Below are 25,350 nucleotides of genomic sequence, written 5' to 3'. Positions count from 1 at the left end.
GGCAGACGATCTTAGGGGCGCAATTGTATGTTCTATGCTGGACTGGTCTCAAGGTATATCTGCAAAGCTTTGCAAATATATTACAAAATACCTATTCTGTCTCTGGTGGTTTTTCAACTCAGCTTTATGTGTCGTAAAGAGCTTGGGAGCGACTTGGGAGGAACAACTGGTCCAAAACGCAACAGCATCTGGAGAAATCGGCTAAGCCCGTGACTTTCGATCCCTCAGGCGGTACTGCATCAACAAGTGACATCAGTGCGTAAAGGATATCACCACGTTGGCTCAGGAACACTTCAGAAAACCACTGTCAGTAACTACAGTTGGTCGCTACATCTGTAAGTGCGAGTTAAAACTCTAATATGCAAAGCCAAAGCCATTTATCAACAACACCCAGAAATACCGCCGGCTTCGCTGGGCTCCGAGCTCATCTAAGATGGACTGTTGCAAAGTGGAAAAGTGTTCTGGGGTCTGACAAGTTTTTGGAAACTGTGGACCAAAGAGGAAAAGAACCATCCGGATAGTTATAGGCGCAAAGTACAAAAGCCAGTATGTGTGATGGTATGGGGGTGTATTAGTGCCCAAGACGTGGGTAACTTACACATCTGTGAAGGCACCATTAATGCTGAAAGGTACATACAGCTTTTGGAACAACACATGTTGCCATCCAAGCAACGTTATCATGGACGCCCCTGCTTATTTCAGCAAAAACGATGCCAAGCCACATTCTGCACGTGTTACAACAGTGTGGCTTTGTCGTAAAAGTAGTCCAGACCTGTCTCCCATTGAAAGCCTAAAATACCACAACGGAAACTGTTGAACAACTTAAGCTGTACATCAAGCAAGAATGGGAAAGAATTCCACCTGAGAAGCTTCAAAAAATGTGTCTCCTCAGTTCCCAAACGTTTACTGAGTGTTGTTAAAAAGGAAAGGCCAATGTAACACAGTGGTGAAAACTTTTTTGCAATGTGTTGCTGCCATTAAATTCTAAGTTAATGGTTATTTCTCAGTGTGAACATGAAATATCTTGTCTTTGCAGTCTATTCAATTGAATATAAGTTGAAAAGGATCTTTTTATTTACCATTTACACAAGGTGACAACTTCACTGCTTTTAGGTTTTGTATTTAAAAGTGAAGGTTCCACTCTGCGTCACAGCCTATATGTGCTAGAGGTCATAGAAGGTGACACTCTCATATTCTCTATTCACACATACTGTCCCTGGCTCCATACAAACATCTCTGCCTCGCTCCTCTTTTAATGGATGACGTGACAAAGGAGGCCATTATGTGCACCTCCTTTGTATTTGGGTGTACGCAAGGAGTGTGCTTGTGCTCGTCTATTTGCCGTCACCTTGATTCCAGCCGCTGTGATCGTTGCCTCGCGCTCAAACAGAGATGTTGTTTGTCTGCTATTGTCAAAGGAGAAGGAGCTTCAAGGCTGACGGGGCCCCGTTGGAAATGCACACACACACACCCACACAGACGGGGCCAGGGGTCATTTTGCATCCCCGGCTCGTACTGTGGATGAGTTTGTGTGGAGAAACTGTGATTACTTGATTTGTTCTGCTTTACCCGACTCACCTTTTTCAGCGTTCATTTGCACTTTTACTACAAACCCCGTTTCCATATGAGTTGGGAAATTGTGTTAGATGTAAATATAAACGGAATACAATGATTTGCAAATCATTTTCAACCCATATTCAGTTGAATATGCTACAAAGACAACATATTTGATGTTCAAACTCATAAACTTTATTTTTTATTTTTTGCAAATAATAATTAACTTAGAATTTCATGGCTGCAACACGTGCCAAAGTAGTTGGGAAAGGGCATGTTCACCACTGTGTTACATCACCTTTTCTTTTAATAAACGATTAGGAACTGAGGAAAGTGGAATTCTTTCCCATTCTTGTTTTATGTAGAGCTTCAGTCGTTCAACAGTCCGGGGTCTCCGCTGTCGTATTTTACGCTTCATAATGCGCCACACATTTTCGATGGGAGACAGGTCTGGACTGCAGGCGGGGCCAGGAAAGTACCCGCACTCTTTTTTTTACGAAGCCACGCCGTTGTAACACGTGCTGAATGTGGCTTGGCATTGTCTTGCTGAAATAAGCAGGGGCGTCCATGAAAAAGACGTCGCTTAGATGGCAGCATATGTTGTTCCAAAACCTGTATGTACCTTTCAGCATTAATGGTGCCTTCACAGATGTGTAAGTTACCCATGTTTTGGGCACTAATGCACCCCCATACCATCACAGATGCTGGCTTTTGAACTTTGCGTCGATAACAGTCTGGATGGTTCGCTTCCCCTTTGGTCCAGATGACACAATGTCGAATATTTCCAAAAACAATTTGAAATGTGGACTAGTCAGACCAAAGAACACTTTTCCACTTTGCATGAGTCCATCTTAGATGATCTCGGGCCCAGAGAAGCCGGCGGCGTTTCTGGGTGTTGTTGATAAATGGTTTTCGCTTTGAATAGTAAAGCTTTAACTTGCACTTACAGATGTAGCGATCATCTGTATTTAGTGACAGTGGTTTTCTGAAGTGTTCCTGAGCCCATGTGGTGATATCCTTTAGAGATTGATGTCGGTTTTTGATACAGTGCCGTCTGAGGGATCGAAGGTCACGGTCATTCAATGTTGGTTTCCGGCCATGCCGCTTACGTGGAGTGATTTGTCCACATTCTTTGCAAATCATTTTCAACCCATATTCAGTTGAATATGCTACAAAGACAACATATTTGATGTTCAAACTGATAAACGTAAACATTTTAACTTTAGAATTTGATGCCAGCAACACGTGACAAAGAAGTTGGGAAAGGTGGCAATAAATACTGATAAAGTTGAGGAATGCTCATCAAACACTTATTTGGAACATCCCACAGGTGTGCAGGCTAATTGGGAACAGGTGGGTGCCATGATTGGGTATAAAAACAGCTTCCCAAAAAATGCTCAGTCTTTCACAAGAAAGGATGGGGCGAGGTACACCCCTTTGTCCACAACTGCGTGAGCAAATAGTCAAACAGTTTAAGAACAACGTTTCTCAAAGTGCAATTGCAAGAAATTTAGGGATTTCAACATCTACGGTCCATAATATCATCAAAAGGTTCAAAGAATCTGGAGAAATCACTCCACGTAAGCGGCATGGCCGGAAACCAACATTGAATGACCGTGACCTTCCATCCCTCAAAAACCGACATCAATCTCTAAAGGATATCACCACATGGGCTCAGGAACACTTCAGAAAACCACTGTCACTAAATACAGTTGGTCGCGACATCTGTAAGTGCAAGTTAAAGCTCTACTATGCAAAGCGAAAGCCATTTATCAACAACACCCAGAAACGCCGCCGGCTTCTCTGGGCCCGAGATCATCTAAGATGGACTCGTGCAAAATGGAAACGTGTTCTGTGGTCTGACGAGTCCACATTTCAAATTGTTTTTGGAAATATTCGACATCGTGTCATCCGGACCAAAGGGGAAGCGAACCATCCAGACTGTTATCAACGCAAAGTTGAAAAGCCAGCATGTGTGATGGTATGCGGGTGCATTAGTGCCCAAGGTATGGGTAACTTACACCTCTGGGAAGGCACCATTAATGCTGAAAGGTACATACAGGTTTTGGAACAACATAAGCGACGTCTTTTTCATGGACGCCCCTGCTTATTTCAGCAAGACAATGCCAAGCCACATTCCGCACGTGTTACAACGGCGTGGCTTCGTAAAAAAAAGAGTGCGGGTACTTTCCTGGCTCCGCCTGCAGTCCAGACCTGTCTCCCATCGAAAATGTGTGGCGCATTATGAAGCGTAAAATACGACCTCGGACTGTTGAACGACTGAAGCTCTACATAAAAGAAGAATGGGAAAGAATTCCACTTTCAAAGCTTCAACAATTAGTTTCCTCAGTTCCCAATTGTTTATTAAAAGAAAAGGTGATGTAACACAGTGGTGAACATGCCCTTTCCCAACTACTTTGGCACGTGTTGCAGCCATGAAATTCTAAGTTAATTATTATTTGCAAAAAAAACAAAGTTTATGAGTTTGAACATCAAATATGTTGTCTTTGTAGTGCATTCAATTAAAAATGGCTTGAAAATGATTCGCAAATCATTGTATTCCGTTTATATTTACATCTGACACAATTTCCCAACTCATATGGAAACGGGGTTTGTATTTAGAAAAGTATCGAAATACATTGGTACATACAAATATCGGTATCGGAACAACCCTAGTTGCTTTATAACCTTGTTCTTATAGCTTGAATCTTGTTTCCATGGGTACCGTGTCGTTGCGCTCCAAGGATGTGAAGCAATTAGCGGGGCGTTGATGAATATGTCTATTTTCCACTGGCTCATAACAGCCAAGGCCAGGTGGGAGTGTATGAGTGTGTGTGTGTGTGTGTGTGTGTGTGTGTGTGTGTGTGTGTGTGTGTGTGTGTGTGTGTGTGTGTGTCTACCCTCCATCCATTCAAAAACATACAATGCACATGTGGTCATTTATTGCGCCGGTATTGTTTATTCTGTTATCCCGTGTGGTTATTTCTTTGGGTGTGTGTGTGTTCAAAGTTGTGACGCCCGGGTGTTGTGTCACAGTTCAACACGAGGGTGAAGAAAACGGCGTGTTTCGACCACCTGGTCCAAGCCAACGTGAGGAACAAGAAGCTGCTGAAGGACGCGGTGCAGAATATCACGGCGAAGGGCATCACAAACTACACAAAGGGCTTTGAGTTTGCTTTCGAGCAGCTCTCGGCGGTAATGTCATTATTTTACTATGTGGCATTATTAATGTATGCATGTTTTACTTCTTGGATTGACAAGCTAACATGTATAGGCCGCTTGGTAATTATTTTCTGTACACTTTGTTTTTGGTAATATAATACAGAACTGTTTTTACAAGCTGTGTGGCAAATTGTATTGTCCTCTACTGCTATCTGGTGGACGTACTTATAGTTGCAGAACACCATGTCATGTCTGTTTTGAGTTTCCAGTCATTTCTACAACTCTTATTTTTTTTTGTGATTGGAGCACATACTTGTTGGTCACAAAAAATATTCATGAAGTTTGCTTCTTTTATGAATTTATTATGGGTCTACTGAAAATGTGAGCAAAAGTATACGTACAGCAACGTTAATATTTGCTTACATGTCCCTTGGCAAGTTTCACTGCAATAAGGCGCTTTTTGGTAGCCATCCACAAGCTTCTGCTTGAATTTTTTTAACCACAAAATTGCTGCAGTTCAGCTAATTGTGTTGACATGGACTTGTTTCTTTAGCATTGTCCACACGTTTAAGTCAGGACTTTGGGAAGGTCATTCTAAAACCTTAATTCTAGCCTGATTTTGACATTCCTTTTGGGGTCACCAGTTCCATTGGCAGCAAAACAGGCCCATAGCATAATAGTAACACCACCATGCTTGACGGTAGGCTTGGTGTTCCTGGGATTAAAGGCCTTATCTTTTTCTCCTCCAAGTTTCACTGCAATAAGGCACTTTTGGTAGCCATACACAAGCTTCTGGTTGAATTTTTTAACCACAACATTGGTGCAGTTCAGCTAAATGTGTTGGTTTTCTGACATGGACTTGTTTCTTCAGCAATGTCCACATGTTTAAGTCAGAACTTTGGGAAGGTCATTCTAAAAACCTTCATTGTAGCCTGATTTAGCCATTCCTTTACCACTTTTGACGTGGGTTTGGGGTCACCAGTTCCATTGGCAGCAAAACAGGCCCAGAGCATAATACTAACACCACCATGCTTGACGGTAGGTCTGGTGTTCCTGGGATTAAAGGCCTCATCTTTTCTCCTCCAAGTTTCACTGCAATAAGGTGGTTTTGGTAGCCATCCACAAGCTTCTGCTTGGATTTTTGACCACAACATTGTTGCAGTTCAGCTAAATTTGTTGGTTTTCTGACATGGACTTGTTTCTTCAGCATTGTCCACACGTTTAAATCAGGACTTTGGGAAGGTCATTCTAAAACCTTCATTCTAGCCTGATTTAGACATTCCTTTACCACTTTTGACGTGTGTTTGGGGTCACAAGTTCTATTGGCAGTAAAACAGGCCCAGAGCATAATACTAACACCACCATGCTTGACAGTAGGTATGGTTTTTCTTGGGATTAAAGGCCTCACCTTTTTCTCCTCCAAGTTTCACTGCAATAAGGCGCTTTTGGTAGCCATCCACAAGCTTCTGGTCGAATTTTTGACCACAACATTGGTGCAGTTCAGCTAAATTTGTTAGTTTTTCTGACATGGACTTGTTTCTTCTGCATTGTCCACACGTTTAAGTCAGGACTTTGGGAAGGCCATTCTAAAACCTTCATTCTAGCCTGATTTAGACATTCCTTTACCACTTTTGACGTGTGTTTGGGGTCACCAGTTCTAATTGGCAGCAAAACAGGCCCAGAGCATAATACTACCACCACCATGCTTGACAGTGGGGATGGTGTTCCTGGGATTAAAGGCCTCACCTTTTCTCCTCCAAACATATTGCTGGGTATTTTGGCCAAACATCTCAATCTTTGTTTCATCTGACCACAGAACTTTCCTCCAGAAGGTCTTATCTTTGTCCATGTGATTTGATTACAGTATTTACAATAACCATCAGAAAAGTTATATTAGCAGGCTGTAAAATGTGGTTAAGGCATTTTTTTTTTAAACTTCCCTATGAATGACGTGTCAATTTTTGCTTGAATTTGTGATGGGAATATATTTCCCACCCGTGATTGTACGCCAATCATTTCAATGTTGCTTGTGTTTGTTTTTGCCGCCAGACTAACGTGAGCAGAGCAAACTGCAACAAGATTATTATGCTGTTTACTGACGGAGGAGAAGAACGAGCCCAGGCCATACTGGAGAAATACAACGCAGATAAAAAAGTATCACAACACACACACACACACACACACACACACGCAGACACACACACACACACACACACACACACACACACACACACACACACACACACACACACACACACACACACACACACACACACACACACACACACACACACACACACACACACACACACACATTATTGTATTTGTCACCTTCTTGAGACCTCCTAATAAGGCCTACCTCTTTAGGACCACCCTTTCTAGATATATAAAGATTTGTATTTACAACATTAATAATATATACATACTATGCACATATAAAAAAGCTTGTTGTGAAAAATGAGTTGGAATTTCACAAGAAAAAGGTCACAAGTTCACAAGAAAAAACTTCGAATTTTGGCAGTTTTATAATAAAAGTCATAATTTTACTCAACGCAAGTCAACATTTTACAAGAAAAACGGAACATTTGTGCAATATTATGATGAAAGTTGGAATTTTACTCAATAACAGTCGCAGTTTTACAAGAAAAGCCTAACATTTTGGCAATTTTATGAAAAGACACTCGACAAAAGTTAGCATTTTATAAGAACACTTTAACATTTTGGCAATATCATAATAATAATCGGAGATTTACTCGCCAACAATTATGACAAAAGTCATAATTTTCCTAAAAAAAATGGCACTATTTTACAAGAACGACAAAAAAATTTGGCAACATTGTGATAAAGGTTTTATCACAATGTTTTATCATTTTATATGACAAATGTCACCATTTTGCATTATGAAGTAATAATTGTACATTAAAAAAAAAGTAATAATTTTACGAGAATATTGCAATATTACAGAAACAGAAGGAATATGAGAAATTGTTCCTAATTTTATAAGAAAAAAGTTGACACTGTTAGAAAAAGACTGCTTTTAGTTAATTATTATTATTTTTTGTTGGTAATTGGTTTTTAATCTTCATTGTTTACTTCAAGTTATTACAGTATGTCTCTATATACATATTTATTTTATTTTTTAAACCAATTTTGGTCAAAGGGGGTGCATTTAAATTTCTTACACACACTTGTTATTTCATATGTTGACCACTTTTAAAACGAAACACAGTCAATTTGAAAAATCCCTCCTTTTTGATACCACCCTCATTTTGATAGATATCACCACCAGGGGTGCAAATGAGACATTTTCTATTAGATGCAATGTTATTGGGACCATGATTTATGTCATCACTTGTTCACACCTCCTCATATGGAAGCTACTATTCCTTGTTGATGTCTCAGAAAGGGTAGAAATAAAAGAACACACACACACATGCACACACACACACACACACACACACACACACACACACACACACACACACACACACACACACACACACACACACACACACACACACACACACACACACACACATTATGCTTATTCACCCCCTAGTCTTAACCATCCCTACCTGAATCTTAAAACAACTTTAAAAAAAAAAAGCATTTCCTAATTGTGTTATTTTTCCCCGTACTCCTCACAAGATTGGTAGATTTTTTTCATGTCTTAAATTGTTTATTGCTTGGAGATTTTCCTTTGCTGGAAATGTATGAAGGTGCTTGCGTCTTAGCTTTTTGGAGCTCCCCTTGGGCTGAAAAACTTCCATCCTTCCACTATTTATGCTGATAAAAGGTAGAACTTCACGCTGGTACCACAAAGGCAGCACATCTAACGACAGAATAGTTTAGAATCTAAGCTTTTCCAATCGCAATATGAACTTGAATAATATGAATCCATGTGCAACATTTGGTATACAGTATTTTCCGGAACATAGGGCGCACCGGATTATAAGGCACACTGACGATAAATGGTCTATTTTTTATCTTTTTTCATCTACAAACCCCGTTTCCATATGAGTTGGGAAATTGTGTTAGATGTAAATATAAACGGAATACAATGATTTGCAAATCATTTGCAACCCATATTCAGTTGAATATGCTACAAAGACAACATATTTGATGTTCAAACTTTTTTTTTTTTGCAAATAATCATTAACTTTAGAATTTGATGCCAGCAACACGTGACAAAGAAGTTGGGAAAGGTGGCAACAAATACTGATAAAGTTGAGGAATGCTCATCAAACACTTATTTGGAACATCCCACAGGTGAACAGGCGAATTGGGAACAGGTGGGTGCCATGATTGGGTATAAAAGTAGATTCCATGAAATGCTCAGTCATTCACAAACAAGGATGGGGCGAGGGTCACCACTTTGTCAACAAATGCGTCAGCAAATTGTTGAACAGTTTAAGAACAACATTTCTCAACCAGCTATTGCAAGGAATTTAGGGATTTCACCATCTACGCTCCGTAATATCATCAAAAGGTTGAGAGAATCTGGAGAAATCACTGCACGTAAGCCATGATATTATGGACTTTCGATCCCTCAGGCGGTACTGCATCAAAAAGCGACATCAGTGTGTAAAGGATATCACCACATGGGCTCAGGAACACTTCATAAAACCACTGTCAGTAACTACAGTTGGTCGCTACATCTGTAAGTGCAAGTTAAAACTCTACTATGCAAAGCCAAAGCCATTTATCAACAACACCCAGAGACGCTGCCGGCTTCACTGGGCCCGAGCTCATTTAAGATGGACTGATGCAAAGTGAAAAAGTGATCTGTGGTCTGACGAGTCCACATTTCAAATTGTTTTTGGAAACTGTGGACGTCGTGTCCTCCGGACCAAAGAGGAAAAGAACCATCCGGATTGTTATAGGCGCAAAGTTGAAAAGCCAGCATGTGTGATGGTATGGGGGTGTATTAGTGCCCAAGACATGGGTAACTTACACATCTGTGAAGGCACCATTAATGCTGAGAGGTACATAGAGGTTTTGGAGCAACATATGTTGCCATCCAAGCAACGTTACCATGGACGCCCCTGCTTATTTCAGCAAGACAATGCCAAGCCACGTGTTACAACAACGTGGCTTCATAGTAAAAGAGTGCGGGTACTAGACTGGCCTGCCTGTAGTCCAGACCTGTCTCCCTTTGAAAATGTGTGGCGCATTATGAAGCCTAAAATAGCACTGTTAAAATAGACTGTTGAACAACTTAAGCTGTACATCAAGCAAAAATGGGAAAAAATTCCACCTGAAAAGCTTCAAAAATGTGTCTCCTCAGTTCCCAAACGTTTACTGAGTGTTGTTAAAAGGAAAGGTCATGTAACACAGTGGTGAACATTTCACAATCTCCTGTTACTCAAAAGGAGACCGTTACAACTAGTTTATAAAATTAATATGCATAAGAAATAAACACCACTGTATGTTTCTTACTGTAATTTGATATGGTGGATGTTGCAGGTGAGGATCTTCACTTTCTCGGTTGGACAGCACAACTATGACAAAGGACCCATTCAGTGGATGGCGTGCTCCAACAAAGGTGCGACACGACGCACATCATCACTGTACACAATACTTGAGAGAGAGATGACAACGCTCTGCAGCACTCATCAGTAGGGATGATGTTTGATAAGAAATTATCGAGTTCGAGCCCATTATCGAATCCTCTTATCGAACCGATTCCTTATCGATTCTCATATCGAATCCAGATAGGTCGTTGTATATGGAAAAAAACACAATATTTGGTTTAACAAAAGCTCACTTTTATTTTACAAGAAAAAACTAAACTAAAATAAATAAATAAATATTGACTGTTGCCCCCCTAAAAAAAAATAAAAAAAATATTGACTGTTGTTACCTAAAGTATATTAAGTGGGATTTTTCAGTAAAACAAATATATACAAAAACAACCTGTCTCTGTGATCACTATAGGTGTATAAATAATAATATAGTGTTAAATCAAATCAGTCCCTTGGGCACAAAACTGAAAATAATACAGCTCTCCAAAAAGTGCACTTCTGCTGCTATTGGAACATACTAACTACACACACAGGCAGACAGCTAACAAACAATCCAAGACGTCTAATAAAGTTCCAAAGCAGATTAATCCATTTAGGCTCTTTATTGTTGTTGATCTTGCTTTGTCTTTTCCTATCTTTACTTTTGTCTTGCAGTGGACTGTTATTTTTATTTTTTTTAAACTGAAATACACACAATGACAAATGTATAAGCTATGTGATTCAATTAACATACTGAAATGTAATACACAATATGTAAATATTAGCTTCACACAAATATACAGTACTATCATCAAACAAATACTTCTGAGTGTTGAAACTATTTCGATGGTGGAAATATACGACTGGCAGTCATTTTAAGTCCTCAAAATATCCATTGAAACAGTGCACAAAAATAGTTTTTCAATAAACATCTAAGTTTTAAATGGAACCACTTTCCACCTTAATATTGAGTTACATAAACAAGTTAAACTGTTTACTTACAGACTTATCTTTTCCAAGGCTTGTAAGAGCTAACACAACTTGTCTACTTCTCAATTGTCTCATGAACGTCGTCAACCTGGAAGTGCCCAAACTATTGACGCGTAGTATTTTCATATCGCCACAAGGTGTCAGTAAGAGTCTACAATCAAATGGGCATAGCATTGCACATTTGGGATTCGTTCCCAGGGATTCGAATAAAGAACCAACTCTTTTTCTTTACAATTGTGGTCTCGATAACGGGTATTGGTTCTCAAAAAGGGATTCAAGTCTGAGGACTCGGTTCTTTTCTTATCGAACAACCGGGAAAACCGGTTTCGAGCATCATCCCTACTCATCAGTGCTTCAGCAGTGTTTCCTTCCACTGGTGTTGCAGGTTACTTCTACGAGATCCCTTCTATTGGAGCCATACGAATCAACACGCAGGTAAATCTCTCTTTCTGTGAGTTGTTTAGCACCACGGTTATTTTCAACACTGACCGTTTTCCCTGTCATGTCCTGCAGGAGTACCTGGATGTCTTAGGAAGACCCATGGTTCTGGCGGACAAGCAAGCCAAACAAGTCCAGTGGACAAACGTCTACCTCGATGCACTGGTGGGACTTCTTTCGTGCAACGCATTTTCCGAGCTTTAGAGCGGTATTCAAGCCCCACCCACCAAATTTTAGACGAAATAAATACTTTTACATACATCAACCACACCGGACAATATAGGCTGCAGATTAATATTTTGTAAACTTTTATTTACATACCTTAATTTGTTTCCAAACGGTGCCTGTAACCCTGCAGTAAAACGGCTGATCAAACAAAACAGAAGTCATCGTCATGGACCCTGTAGCTGAGGAAGCTAGCTCTCCAATCAGCTTTACGAAACTGAAAAAATACAAAGGAATACCATTGCAAGTTAATAATACTAACACAGACACTTGTAAACATGTTAGCATATTAGCTAATGCTAACGACACTAGCTTGGTTATATTACGATAACACATACAAACTATACATGAAAACACAACGACGGACAACACACATGCGATGGTTGAGTAAATATGAATTGTGTTAGTTCGGAGTGTTAAATTAAGAATCATTTCGGGGGCGAAAAGCTATGGACGAATAGTAGACAAAACGGGACTTATACTTCCAGTTCAAGGCACGCAACAAGAGCAAATTTGTCCAAAAGATGGCACCATAGCACACAAAAGAAAACACATTTTCAGTGTCTCTGTTGTTTTATATGAAAACTATACCAGCATGTATTATTGTTATAATACAAAACATTATGGCCATAAATTAGCCGCAGGGTTCTGATTGTAGAAAAAAAGTAGAGGCTTATAGTACATAAAATATGTTACTTAGACACGCACTTTATCAGTAATAAGATGCTCAAAAAAGTGTGTTTTTTCCTTGTCTCAGGAATCGGGTCTTACATTGGTCACATCTATTCTTAGACCTAGATTGGTCAAATCTAGTCTTAGACTTATATTGGTCAGATCTAGTCTTAGACCTAGATGTGGTAAAGTTTAATATTAGATTTAGATTGGTCCCATCTAGTCTCAGCATTACATTGGTCACATCTAGTCTTAGACTTAGATTGGTTGCATCTAGTCTTAGACTTAGATTGGTCACATCCAGTTTTAGACTTAGATTGGTCACATCTAGTATTGGATTTAGATTGGTCAGATCTAGTCTTAGATTTAGATTGGTCAAATCTAGTCTTAGACTTAGATTGGTCAGGTCTAGTCTTAGACTTAGATTGGTCAGATCTAGTCTTAGACTTACATTGGTCACATCTAGTCTTAGACTTAGATTGGTTGCATCTAGTCATAGACTTAGATTGGTCACATCTAGTCTTAGACTTAGATTGGTCAGATCTAGTATTGGACTTAGATTGGTCAGATCTAGACTTAGCCTTAGATTGGTCACATCTAGTATTGGACTTAGATTGGTCAGATCTAGTATTGGACTTAAATTGGTCAGATCTAGACTTACACTTAGTTTGGTCAGATCTAGTCTTAGACTTAGATTGGTCACATCTAGTCTTAGACTTAGATTGGTCACATCTAGTATTGGATTCAGATTGGTCAGATCTAGTCTTAGATTTAGATTGGTCAAATCTAGTCTTAGACTTATATTGGTCAGATCTAGTCTTAGACTTAGATTGGTCAGATCTAGTCTTAGACTTACATTGGTCAGACCTAGTTTTAGACTTATATTGGTCACATCTAGTCTTAGACTTAGATTGGTTACATCTAGTCATAGACTTAGATTGGTCACATCTAGTCTTATACTTAGATTGGTCAGATCTAGACTTAGACTTAGTTTGGTCAGATCTAGTCTTAGACTTAGATCGGTCACATCGAGTATTGGACTGAGATTGGTCAGATCTAGTCTTAGACTTAGATTGGTCACATCTAGTCTTAGACTTAGATTGGTCACATCTAGTGTTAGACTTAGATGGTTACATCTAGTCATAGACACTGATTGGTCACATCTAGTCTTAGACTCAGATTGGTCACATCTAGTATTGGACTTAGATTGGTCAGATCTAGTCTTTGACTTAGATAGGTCAGATCTAGTCTTAGATTGGTCAGATCTAGTCTTGGACTTAGATTGGTCGGATCTAGTCTTAGACTTAGATTGGTCACATCTAGTCTAAGACTCAGATTGGACAGATCTAGTCTTAGACTTACATTGGTCACATCTAGTTTTAGACTTAGAATGGTCACATCTAGTCATAGACTTAGATTGGTCAGATCTAGGCTTAGACTTAGATTGGTCACATCTAGTCTTATACTTAGATTGGTCAAATGAACGAATAGTAGACAAAACATGAATTATACTTCCGGTTCAAGGCACGCAACAATGAGCAAATTTGTCCAAAAGATGGCACCATAGCACACAAAAGAAAACACATTTTCAGTGTCTCTGGTGTGTTATATGAAAACTATACCAGCATTTATTATTATTATAATACGAAACTTTATGGCTGTTAGTAAAGAAAAATCCATAAATTAGCCGCAGGGTTCTGAGTGTAGAAAAAAAGTAGAGACTTATAATCCGTAAAATACGCTACTTAGACACGTACTTTATCAGTAATAAGATGCTCAAAAGAGTGTGTGTTTGTTCCTTGTCCCTGTCTCAGGAACTGGGTCTTGTCATAACGGGGACACTCCCGGTCTTCAACAAGACCAAGACTAAAGACGACAGGAACGTCGAGGTGCTGTGGCCTAAGCTGATGATCGCAGATGAACAGTAGGGGTGTTGTTGATGTATTTATGTTGGTGTCTCTCCCACTGTCTCTCAGCATCAGAACCAGCTCATTCTGGGCGTGATGGGGATCGACGTGTCTCTCAATGACATCAAAAAGCTCACGCCACGTTTCACAGTGAGTCGGACAGATTGATGTTTGCTCCGGTACACTGCAGGCGCCACATGCTCGACATTTACAAACACGGACCGATCAGCGGTGCTGCAAGGACAGCCTAGGATAGGACGGTCTTCATTTACAGATTTTACCTGCACTAAAACTAGAACAAGGTCATCGAAAAACAATCAAAAACGACTAATACATACACAAAAAGTCAACGTAATCGTGGAAGACTATACTATTTCATTGATTATTCTTCTGTATAATGTATTTTAATTGAATTATTTTTCATTAACAATTATGTTTGTACTTTTCATCCATTTGTTTTTTAATATACCGTATATAAATGTTATCTCAGGGCGTTCAATCGATGGCAACTGGACTGCATGGTTTGTCGTAGAAGACGTTTCGCCACTCTTCTGAGTAGGTTTCATCAGTTCGTGCTCATATACTTAGATTGGTCAGATCTAGTCTTAGTCTTAGATTGGTCAGATCTAGTCTTAGACTTAGATTGGTCAGATCTAGTCTTGGATTTAGATTGGTCAGATCTGGTATTGGACTTAGATTGGTCAGATCTAGTCTTAGATTTAAAATTGGTCAGATCTAGTCTTAGACTTAGATTGGTCAGATATTGTCTCGAACTTAAATTGGTCAGATCTAGTCTTAGACTTAGATTGGTCAGATTGAGTCATAAATTTAGATTGGTCACATCTAGTCCTAGTCTTAGATTGGTCACATCTAGTCTTAGACTTAGATTGATCAGATCTATTCTTAGACTTAGATTGGTCAGATCTAGTCTTGGACTTAGATTGGTCAGATCTGGTATTGGACTTACATTGGTCAGATCTAGTTTTAGACTTAGATTTGTCAGATATTGTCATAGACTTAAATTGGTCGGATTGAGTCATAAACTTAGATTGGTCACATCTCAGAATCAGAATCAGAATCAGAATCAGCTTTATTGTCATTACGCAAAGTAACGAGATTGAGGCCATTCCATACAGTGCAATGTGTGCATGCTAGAAAAACAATGTGCAAATATATAAAAATTAAAAAAATGTAGAAGTGCAATGAATATGGTGTGAAATTAATATATACATGAAAAAACAAAACAAAAACAGGGTGGTTGGTGGAATGGGTTATTGCACCGAAGAGAAGGCAGTTATGAGGGACAATGGGGCAGTCCGTTCAGGATGGTTATGGCCCTGGGGAAGAAGCTGTTCTTTAGCCTGTTTGTTTTGGTTTTAATGCACCTGTAGCGCTTCCCAGAGGGCAGCAGGTGGAACAGGTCAGAGCCAGGGTTGATGATGGCACTGGCTCTGTTGAGGCAGCGGGAGGTGTAGATGTCCGTCAGAGAGGGGAGAGGGCGGCCGATGATCTTCTGAGCCGTCTTGACCACTCTTTGCAGCTTCTCCCTGTCTGCTGCAGTGCAGCTGCCGTACCATACCATAATACAGTAGGTCAGCAGGCTCTCGATGGACGAGCGGTAGAAGGTCAGCAGCAGGTCAGGCTTCAGGTTGTACTTCCCGAGGACTCTAAGGAAGTGTAGCCGCTGCTGAGCCTTCTTGATGATTGATGTGGTGTTGACTGTCCAGGAGAAGTCATTAGAGATGTGGACTCCAAGGTACCTGAAGGTGTGGACCCTCTCTACACGCTCGCCGTTGATGTAGAGGGGGGCAGGGTCGGTGCTGCTCCTCCTGAAGTCGACGATGATCTCTCTGGTCTTGCTGGTGTTGAGAGCGAGGTTGTTCTCCGAAGACCAGGCCGTCAGCTTCAGGACCTCCTCTCTGTAGGCAGCCTCGTCACCCCTGGAGATGAGCCCGACCACTGTGGTATCGTCGGCGAACTTGACGGTAAGGTTGTCACTGTGGGCCGGACTGCAGTCATGGGTGTAAAGGCAGTAGAGGAGGGGGCTCAGCACACAGCCCTGTGGGGAGCCGATGCTCAGCGTGCGGGAGGATGAGAGGTGCGGGCCAAGTCTCACATTCTGGGGTCGGTCCGTTAGGAAGTCCCTTATCCAGGCGTTTGTGAGAGGGGGGAGGCCAAGAGTGTCCAGTTTATTGCAGAGTCTGTCCGGGATTATTGTATTGAAGGCAGAGCTATAGTCCACAGAGAGCATCCGGACGTAGCTCTGCTGCTGCTCCAGGTGGTTCAGAGCAGAGTGGAGAGCAACAGCGATGGCGTCCTCTGTGGACCTGTTCGCCCGGTATGCGAACTGGTGGGGGTCGAAGTCTGGAGGGATATGGTCCTTGATGTGCTGGAGAACATGTCGCTCGAAGCACTTCATGATTACCGGAGTGAGGGCCACTGGTCGGTAATCATTCAGGCTGGTGATGGGAGACTTCTTCGGCACCGGGATTATTGTAGATGACTTCAGGCAGGATGGGATGACTGCCTGAGCCTGGGAGAGGTTGAAGATCCTGGTGAGGGGGGGAGCGAGCTGGTGGGCGCACGTCCTGAGCACCTTTCCAGGTACTCCGTCTGGTCCGGTAGCCTTCCTGGGGTTCACAGCCAGGAGCACTCGTCTGACACTGTGCTCCTGTACAGTGAGTGGAGTGGCGCCGGAGCCCGGTGGGGGCGGGGGCAGGGCTGGAGCAGATGAGTGTCGCTGGGGGGTTTCGAAACGGGCAAAGAAACAGTTAAGCTCCTCTGCCAGTGTCGCACTCTGATCCGCAGTTGTCATATTGCAGCCTCTGAAGTTCGTGATGTCATGAATGCCCCGCCACACCTCCCGTGAGTTTTTGCTGGACAGATGGGACTCTATGCACCTCCTGTGGTCCGCCTTTGCTTTTTTAATCCCTCTCTTCAGGTCGGCTCTAGCAACACTGTACAGTGCCCTGTCCCCTGACCTGAAGGCTGCGTCGCGGGCCCTGAGGAGTGTGCGGACCTGGCTGGTCATCCAGGGTTTCTTGTTGGGGTAAACCCGGATGGTTTTTTCCACAGTCACATTCCCGATGCAGAACTTTATGTAGTCCAGCACCGTTCCTGTGGCTGTCTCCAGCTCCTGTTGTTGGAAGAGGTCCCAGTCTGTGTGTTGGAAGCAGTCCTGAAATTTGGGGAGTGCATCGTCAGGCCAGGTCATGACAGTCTTTGTGATAGGCCTGGCCTGGCGTCTGATGGGGGTGTAGGTAGGAGAGAGCAGGAGGGAAAGATGGTCTGACTGTCCAAGCTGGGGGAGGGGTGTAGCTCTGTACGCGTGCTTTATGTTGGTATACACGTGGTCCAGGGTGTTCTTGCCCCTTGTAGAACACTTCACGTGCTGGTAGAACTTAGGGAGTACAGTCTTCAGATTGGCCTTATTAAAATCCCCTGCTATGATATGAACACCGTCGGGGTGGGCCCGCTGCTGTTCGTTGACGGTGTTCAGCAGAAGAGAGAGCGCTGTGTTTACTTTGGCGTCCGGTGGAATATACACAGCCGTGATGATAACAACAGACAGCTCTCTCGGGAGAAAAAAAGGCCGACATCTAACAGACATGTACTCCACGTCCGGGCAACAGTTTAGTGATTGTCCCGTTGTTGCACCAGTTCTCATGCACGTAGATACAGAGCCCCCCTCCTCTGCTCTTACCGGAGTCCTTAGTTCTGTCCCGGCGGAGCAGAGTGCGTCCGGCTAGCTGCATGCTAGCATCGGGTATTTCCGGGTGAAGCCAGGTTTCGGTGATAATCATAGCACAACAGTCCCGAACATAGCGGTTTCCAGCAAGTTGTAACTCCAGGTCGTCCATCTTCTGTACAAGAGATCTGGCATTAGAGAGGAACAGGCTCGGTAGAGGTGGCTTGTGGGGTTGTTTCCTAAGCCTGAGCAAGACGCCGGACCTGCGGCCACGCTTCTGCTTCCTCTCCCTCCTCCGTCTGCGCCGTCTCCCAGACCCGACAACAAACCACGGAGAGCCCTGTGCTCTCGCTATGTCATCTGGGATGTTGTGCTCGTGGTGAAAGTCGCTCGAAACAGATATCTGGTGCGAGTTACCGATATCCAAGAGTGACTGGCGGGTGTACCGGGTGTTTGCAGTACAGGTGGTGCACAAAAGGAAAAAAAACATGAAGAAAAGAAGGAAGAAAGAGCACTGAAATGGAGAGCCGTAAGCCGCTGCGTCTGTGCGCGCCGCCATCTTGGTCAAGAAATGGTCAAGTATGACACATAGAATGGACCTGCTATCCCCGTTTGAATAAGAAAATCACATTTCAGTAGGCCTTTAAGGTCCAAGCTATTGAATATGCTAAAAAGAACAGTAAGCAGCTATGTTTTATTAATATACCGTAGCTGCGTGTGTCAAATATGAGTCATTAAATGACTCCCGCCTCCTGGTGGTAGAGGGCGCTAGTGATCCTTCTTGCGACTACTCGGCGACTACAAGCAGCAACAGTTAGCCGCGATCGTTTATTTTTTCTTCTCGCTTGCACTTTTAACATGGAGGATTACATATCTAAAATAAAACTGTTTTCTAAATTGGACTTTCAATCGAAGCAGGAGGTAATAATTAAAGGAAGATATCCATCGAGACAGAGAGACTTTTAAAACTGAAGAAAGATAAGGAATACTTCTATAAACAAGTTATCGATGCTTTTGTTCAGAAGGAGCTGCGCATGGACTTCATTTATAAGTAAAGGTAAGACCATAATAACGTTTTTTTTAATTAAATGTGCTTTTCATGATGGTATCCTTACATCACACTCAAATTTATAAGCGCAGGCCTAACTTTACCGCATGAGTAAACGCCGGAGTGAGAAGAGGTTTTAAATGAATTACCGCCCCGGTGCTAATTCAAGGAAATACGGAATCTGTATCCTGTAAGGATAGAGGTCGAGATCTGCGATCAAAATTCTCCGCACAGACTCCCGGTTCATTCTAAGCTCCTGACTTCGTCGACGCACAGACTTGCGTGGGCTGCGAACAACAGAGTCTCTGACTGCATCAACGTTCTGTGGTGTCCTTGATGATTTCGGTCGTCCAGAGTGTGATTGTCTGTTAGTATCTTTACGATCGAGGTTATTAACAGTCCCATGGGTTTGAAAATTGTTGACCCATTTGTAGATCATTGTGTGGGCAGGAAATTCACGACATCCAAACCGTTCTTTGAATTGCGATTGAGCCACGTGGATAGAATTCAGCCGAAAATAGGCCTTGTTGCGTTTTGGACCAGTTGTTCCTCCCAGGGAATTCAAGTCACAAGTCGCTCCTAAGCTTTTTACGACACTTAAAGCTGAGTTGAAAAACCACCAGAGACAGAATAGGTATTTTGTTGTATATTTTCAAAGCTTTGCAGATATACTTTCAGACCAGTCCAGCATAGAACATTCTATCGCCCCGCCAAAATGGTCTGTCCTCCCAACCCCAAAACCCTCTCTCTTCTCCCCTCTCCCTAGTCAAAATACATGCACATCGTCTCCCTAGTCAAAACACATTCCAAAGAACTCAAGGTTAACACACACAGTTTACTTGCTGAGAAAAAGAAAGAAAATAAAATGGAAAACACGAGCTGTTTTCAAATATGACTATGAAAGAAAATAAGTAACACTAAAATTCGGATATATGTAAATATCTGCCTCCGACAGCCTCTACTATAAATGTCTTTTGTTCAGTAGTCCATGGCATCTCGAAGTTGAAATTTTCTAAACTTTCAGAACATTAATTCTTCTTGGTTAATCCGAAAAATAAAAAGAATTGATTAATTATTTCAAAGGTTATTCAAGTTTAGGTGATGAACGCTTGCTATGGTTTTACAGAATATAATAGATAATCATACAAAAGGTTATTCACGAGCATCATTGTGCATGTGCAAACCACTTCCAAAGATGGCGACCACTCCAAAAACCAGAGTAGTAGTAGACAGTTTGTGTGAATGTTTTGAATCCCGTGATTATCTCCTTGCCCTATTCTCACCATCCAGATCGGCCCAAATGGATACTACTTTGCCATTGACCCAAACGGCTACGTCCTTTTGCACCCCAATCTCCAGCCAAAGGTACAGTATGCACTTTTTTCACCTGTTTTGTGTAACTTGACAACATACAGACTTTGAAGCCACCCGTTGGCGTGGATGCATAAAGCGCTAAAACCCCAAATATAAGACAACTCGTCTTTTTCAGTCTTTTTACACTTGTCCATGATTGTGTCTAGAAAAGGATCCATAACAGGAATCTCAGGCTCAAAAATAAGTATGATGTCACATTTCACGAGGTGAGATCAAGTAGAAGGGTTCTCAGATAGAAGTAGTCGATGTGCAGTACTAGATACCCAGGTTAGCACATAGTTTCTAGCGTAGTATTACCGTCATTTTTCGGACTATAAGGCGCACTTAAAATCCTTTCATTTTTTAAAAAAATTGACAGTGCACCTTACAACCCGGTGCGCCTGATGTACGGAATCATTCTGGTTGTGCTTACCAACCTCGAAGCAGTTTTATTTAGTACATGGTGTAATGATAAGTGTGACCAGTAGATGGCAGTCACACATACGAGATATGTGTAGAATGCAATATGACTCAAGCAGTGACGTGCGGTGAGGTTGATGGCTGGTGAGGCACTGACTTCATCACAGTCAGATTTACAAACATATGAACCCTAAAGAGTATCTTATTCACCATTTGATTGGCAGCAGTTAACGGGTTATGTTTAAAAGCTCATACCAGCATTCTTCCCTGCTTGGCACTCAGCATCAAGGGTTGGAATTGGGGGTTAAATAACCAAAAATGATTCCCGGGCGCGGCGCCACTGCTGCCCACTGCTCCCCTCACCTCCCAGGGGGTGATCAAGGGATGGGTCAAATGCAGAGGACAAATCATTGGCACTTTAACTTAACTTTAACTTTACACATACAAACTGTAGCACACAAAAAAGCACATTTCATAAAAAAAACGTTATTATGGTTGTGCTGGATTAATGCACCCCCGCCGTAGAATGCACCCCCTGACGGGAGTGTTATATCAACTAAAGCCCTCACTTAAACTTTCCACGTGCAAGATTGAATCTATTTAAAAAAGTTATTTAAAAAGAAGCCAAAAAGTGCAAAATCAATAATGTTCGTGTTGGAAGAGTTGTGAATGAATGAAATATAAAATCCGTGCTGCAGTCTCCAGGTGTACTTAATGTTGTGGCCCTGCGGTCGTTCGCGGCTCCTCCAACGCGAGCATTGTTGTTTTTGCACTTTTTGGCTTCTTGTTGGGTGACTTTTTTGAGTGGGTTCGGTCTTACACGTGGGGGGTTTGGGTGTGGGCTTTGGTTGGTGTGGCGCTCCCGTCGGGGGGTGCGTTCTACGGCGGGGGTGCATTAACCAGCACAAGGAGGCGGGATTACTGCGAGCCTCAGCCAGTGCGTCTTCACAGCAGTTTTATGATTGTTCAGCACAAGAAATACGTTACACACATACAGTTGTTGACAAAATACACTGTACATTATATACCTCAGCTAACTAAACTATGGAAATGTATAATATAATTCATATAGCAATACGGTCTCACTGCACAGCAGGCCAGCAGTTAGCCGAGTCATTGCGCAATCCATGTTGAGGCACAACTGAGTGTCGTGCCTCAACTGGCTGCTGATCACCGCACCGTCTCTTCTAAGTAGTTGAACCGCAAATGTGAAAATTCAGCGATTTTGAATAAAAATAATCTAAAACTGGTGAAGTTAAATGGAAAATAACGTTATAGTATAATCACTGGATACATATAACAATTTAATAATTTTTTTTTCTTTTTACATTTTATTTCTTTCCATGATGGCAGTTGAGGCCCCGCCTCACCTGCCTCCAGTGACCGCACGTCACTGGACTCAAGTAAACAACACCAAAATTGTATATGTTCCATTGAGAATATAGAACATTACACACGGCGCTCACAAATCTATCAAAATGTTTTAGTACGACTTTAGTAAGCTATGAAGCCACACCGCTTGATGGATTGTACTGTGCTTCAACATAGGAGTATTATTATGGTGTGTACATAAGGTAAGACATATTGCCTGGCGTTTTGTTTGGCAATATTATGCAAAAGCAACTTTTCTTATCTTCTGGTACCTGCTGATCTGTATTTGGGATCCGCATAAGTCCTGAAAATTTGCGCGCATCCGCCTTTGTAGTCCGTAAGCTTCTTCTTTTTCTCTATCTTCTTGTTCTGGGACTGTGGAGGTTGCCTCCCCAGTGGGTTCTTCGGACCACCAAGCACCGACATGAGAGCCCGGTTCAGGGTTAAAATGCAGTTTTATTGTGGAAATGTCTGCAGGATGCTTTCCAGCAATTGTCCGTTGTCTCTCTGGTAGACTCGCTCTCGCTCTCACTCCAGCTCCCCCCCACGTCTCTCCTCCCGGTTGCTGCTTATACAAAGCGACAGGTGATTAGATAACAAGGCCCAGGTGGGCCATCTACGCACCTGTCGCTGACTTCGAGGCCGGTCCTGGCCACGCCCCCCTCCACAGGGACATTCATCCTCCTCTGTTGCCATTTCTAATTTAAAGTAGTGTGAAGTTCTTACTTATAAGTAAACTCGCCATGAAAGCTCTAAAACATACCGGTGTAGTGAGTTTACATTATTCACCCAAGGAACTTTAGTTATTAGAGAGTTCCGGTCACGGGACACATTTCGGGCGTTGTTGTTGCACTAGTGAGCCACGAATGAGAAGATGCTGCTCCGTTATTGATTGAAGTAAAGTCTGAATGTCATTAAAACAGTTAGCGCCATCTTTTGACACTTCTTCCACTCCCGTCCTTGCACGCTACACCGCTACAACAAAGAGAAGACGCTGTCGAAGCGGAGGCACGTAAATAAGACCGGCCACAAAACGGTGCATCCTGAAGCGACTGTCAGAAAGCGACTTGAAGATGATGTGTAAAACATCATCTATGCAACATTTTGACCAAAGAACCACCATCACGTGTTATGTAGATCAGTGTTTTTCAACCTTTTTTGAGCCGAGGCACATTTTTTGCGTTGAAAAAATGCGGAGGCACACCACCAGCAGAAATCATTAAAAAATTAAACTCGGTTGACAGTAAAAAGTCGTTGTCGCAATTGTTGGATATGACTTTAAAGCATAACCAAGCATGCATCACTATAGCTCTTGTCTCAAAGTAGGTGTACTGTCACCACCTGTCGCATCACGCCCTGACTTATTTTGAGTTTTTTGCTGTTTTCTGTGTGTAGTGTTTTTGTTCTTATCTTGCGCTCCAATTTTGGTGGCTTTTTCTCTTTTTTTTGGTATTTTCCCGTAGCAGTTTTATGTCTTCCTTTGAGCGATATTTCCCACATCTTTGTTTTAGCAATCAAGAAAGTTTCAGTTGTTTTTATCCTTCTTAGTGGGGACATTGTTGATTGTCACGTCATGTTCGGATGCACTTTGTGGACGCCGTCTTTGCTCCACAGTAAGTCTTTGCTGTCGTCCAGCATTCTGTTTTTGTTTACTTTGTAGCCAGTTCAGTTTCAGTTTCGATCAGTTTAGCCTTCCCTAAGCTTCAACGCCTTTTCTTAAAGACACTCACCCTTTTGTTTATTTTTAGTTTAAGCATTAGACACCTTTTTACCTGCACGCTGCCTCCCGCTGTTTCCGACATCTACAAAGCAATTAGCTACCGGCTGCCACCTACTGATATGGAGGAGTATTACACGGTTACTCTGCCGAGCTCTAGACAGCACCGACACTCAACAACAACACATCATTTGCAGACTATAATTACTGGTTTGCAAAAAACATTTTTAACCCAAATAGGTGAAATTAGATCATATCCCACGGCACACCAGACTGTATCTCACACCACACTAGTGGTTGAAAAACACTGATGTAGACCACAAGGAAGTATTTTTCATTTAGAAAAAAATCATAATATGACTCCTTTAATGCGCCTTATAATCCGGTGCGCCTTTTGTATGAAAATAGACCTGACTAGACCCGCTCATCGGTAGTGCGCCTTATAATCCGGTGCGCCCTATGGCATACTTGCCAACCCTCCCGGATTTTCCGGGAGACTCCCGAAATTCAGCGACTCTCCCGAAAACCTCCCGGAACAAATTTTCTCCCGAAATTCAGGCGGAGCTGGAGGCCACGCCCCCTCCAGCTCCATGCGGACCTGAGTGACGTGTTGACAGCCTGTTCACACGTCCGCTTTCCCACAATATAAACAGCTAATGATCGAGGGCGAGTTCTTGGTTTCTTATGTGGGTTTATTGTTAGGCAGTTTCATTAACGTCCTCCCAGCGCGGTAACACACAACAACAGCAGTCAAGTTTTCGTCTACCGTAAAGCAGTTCGTCTGCCGTAAACAGCAATGTTGTGACACTTTTAAACAGGACAATACTGCCATCTACTGTACATGCATATGTGACCCACCCATAATGTGTCACATTTTTGTGTTGATTTATTTATTTCATTTTGTGGTTTGAATGCGTTTTTGGAGCTGTCATTACACATTTATCAGTATTCACATTGGTCAGTAGGGGGCAGTAGGGCGTTTCTTCCCAATTGAATGCTATCACCTGCAGACCGAAAGTGTCTTGTCATTCTGATGAGCGCGACCAGTCTGTGAACAATTGAAACGTCCTGTGTGCTTTTTCCTCCTGTATAACAGGTTAGTTTTGGTGAATCAACTCACTGAATAATGTCCATGTGATCTTTATAAGTTTAAGTACACATTCTGATGGTGGAGCTTAACTCTAAAGTGTTTGTGAGTTGTAGTTTGTATTTGTGAAGGAATCCAGTGCACAGCTGCAGTAATCAATACAAAAAGGCGACGTGAGTACGCAATTGTTTATATAGGAACTTCTGATCCTAAT

The 25,350-nt window shown here is 42.1% G+C and overlaps 1 protein-coding gene across 2 annotated transcripts in view; it reads left to right on the top strand.

The window, feature by feature from the left end:
- LOC133612285 (voltage-dependent calcium channel subunit alpha-2/delta-1) overlaps positions 1-25,350 on the top strand; it is a 412,014-nt gene that overhangs the window by 244,151 nt on the left and 142,513 nt on the right. The window contains exons 11-19 of one of the 2 annotated variants that reach the window (XM_061969550.1): positions 4,591-4,749; positions 6,766-6,870; positions 10,183-10,261; positions 11,596-11,645; positions 11,724-11,813; positions 14,360-14,434; positions 14,522-14,602; positions 20,479-20,553; positions 20,709-20,768. In XM_061969550.1, the coding sequence (XP_061825534.1) occupies positions 4,591-4,749; positions 6,766-6,870; positions 10,183-10,261; positions 11,596-11,645; positions 11,724-11,813; positions 14,360-14,434; positions 14,522-14,602; positions 20,479-20,553; positions 20,709-20,768 (774 nt within the window). The remainder of the gene's footprint in view (positions 1-4,590; positions 4,750-6,765; positions 6,871-10,182; positions 10,262-11,595; positions 11,646-11,723; positions 11,814-14,359; positions 14,435-14,521; positions 14,603-20,478; positions 20,554-20,708; positions 20,769-25,350) is intronic. The other variant, XM_061969551.2, reaches the window with a different exon arrangement.

This window comes from Nerophis lumbriciformis, linkage group LG10, assembly GCF_033978685.3.
Source record: "Nerophis lumbriciformis linkage group LG10, RoL_Nlum_v2.1, whole genome shotgun sequence".
In the NCBI taxonomy this organism is placed as follows: domain Eukaryota; kingdom Metazoa; phylum Chordata; class Actinopteri; order Syngnathiformes; family Syngnathidae; genus Nerophis; species Nerophis lumbriciformis.
The sequence above is the reverse complement of the archived record's forward strand: the minus strand, read 5'-3'. Positions and strand labels throughout refer to the sequence as shown.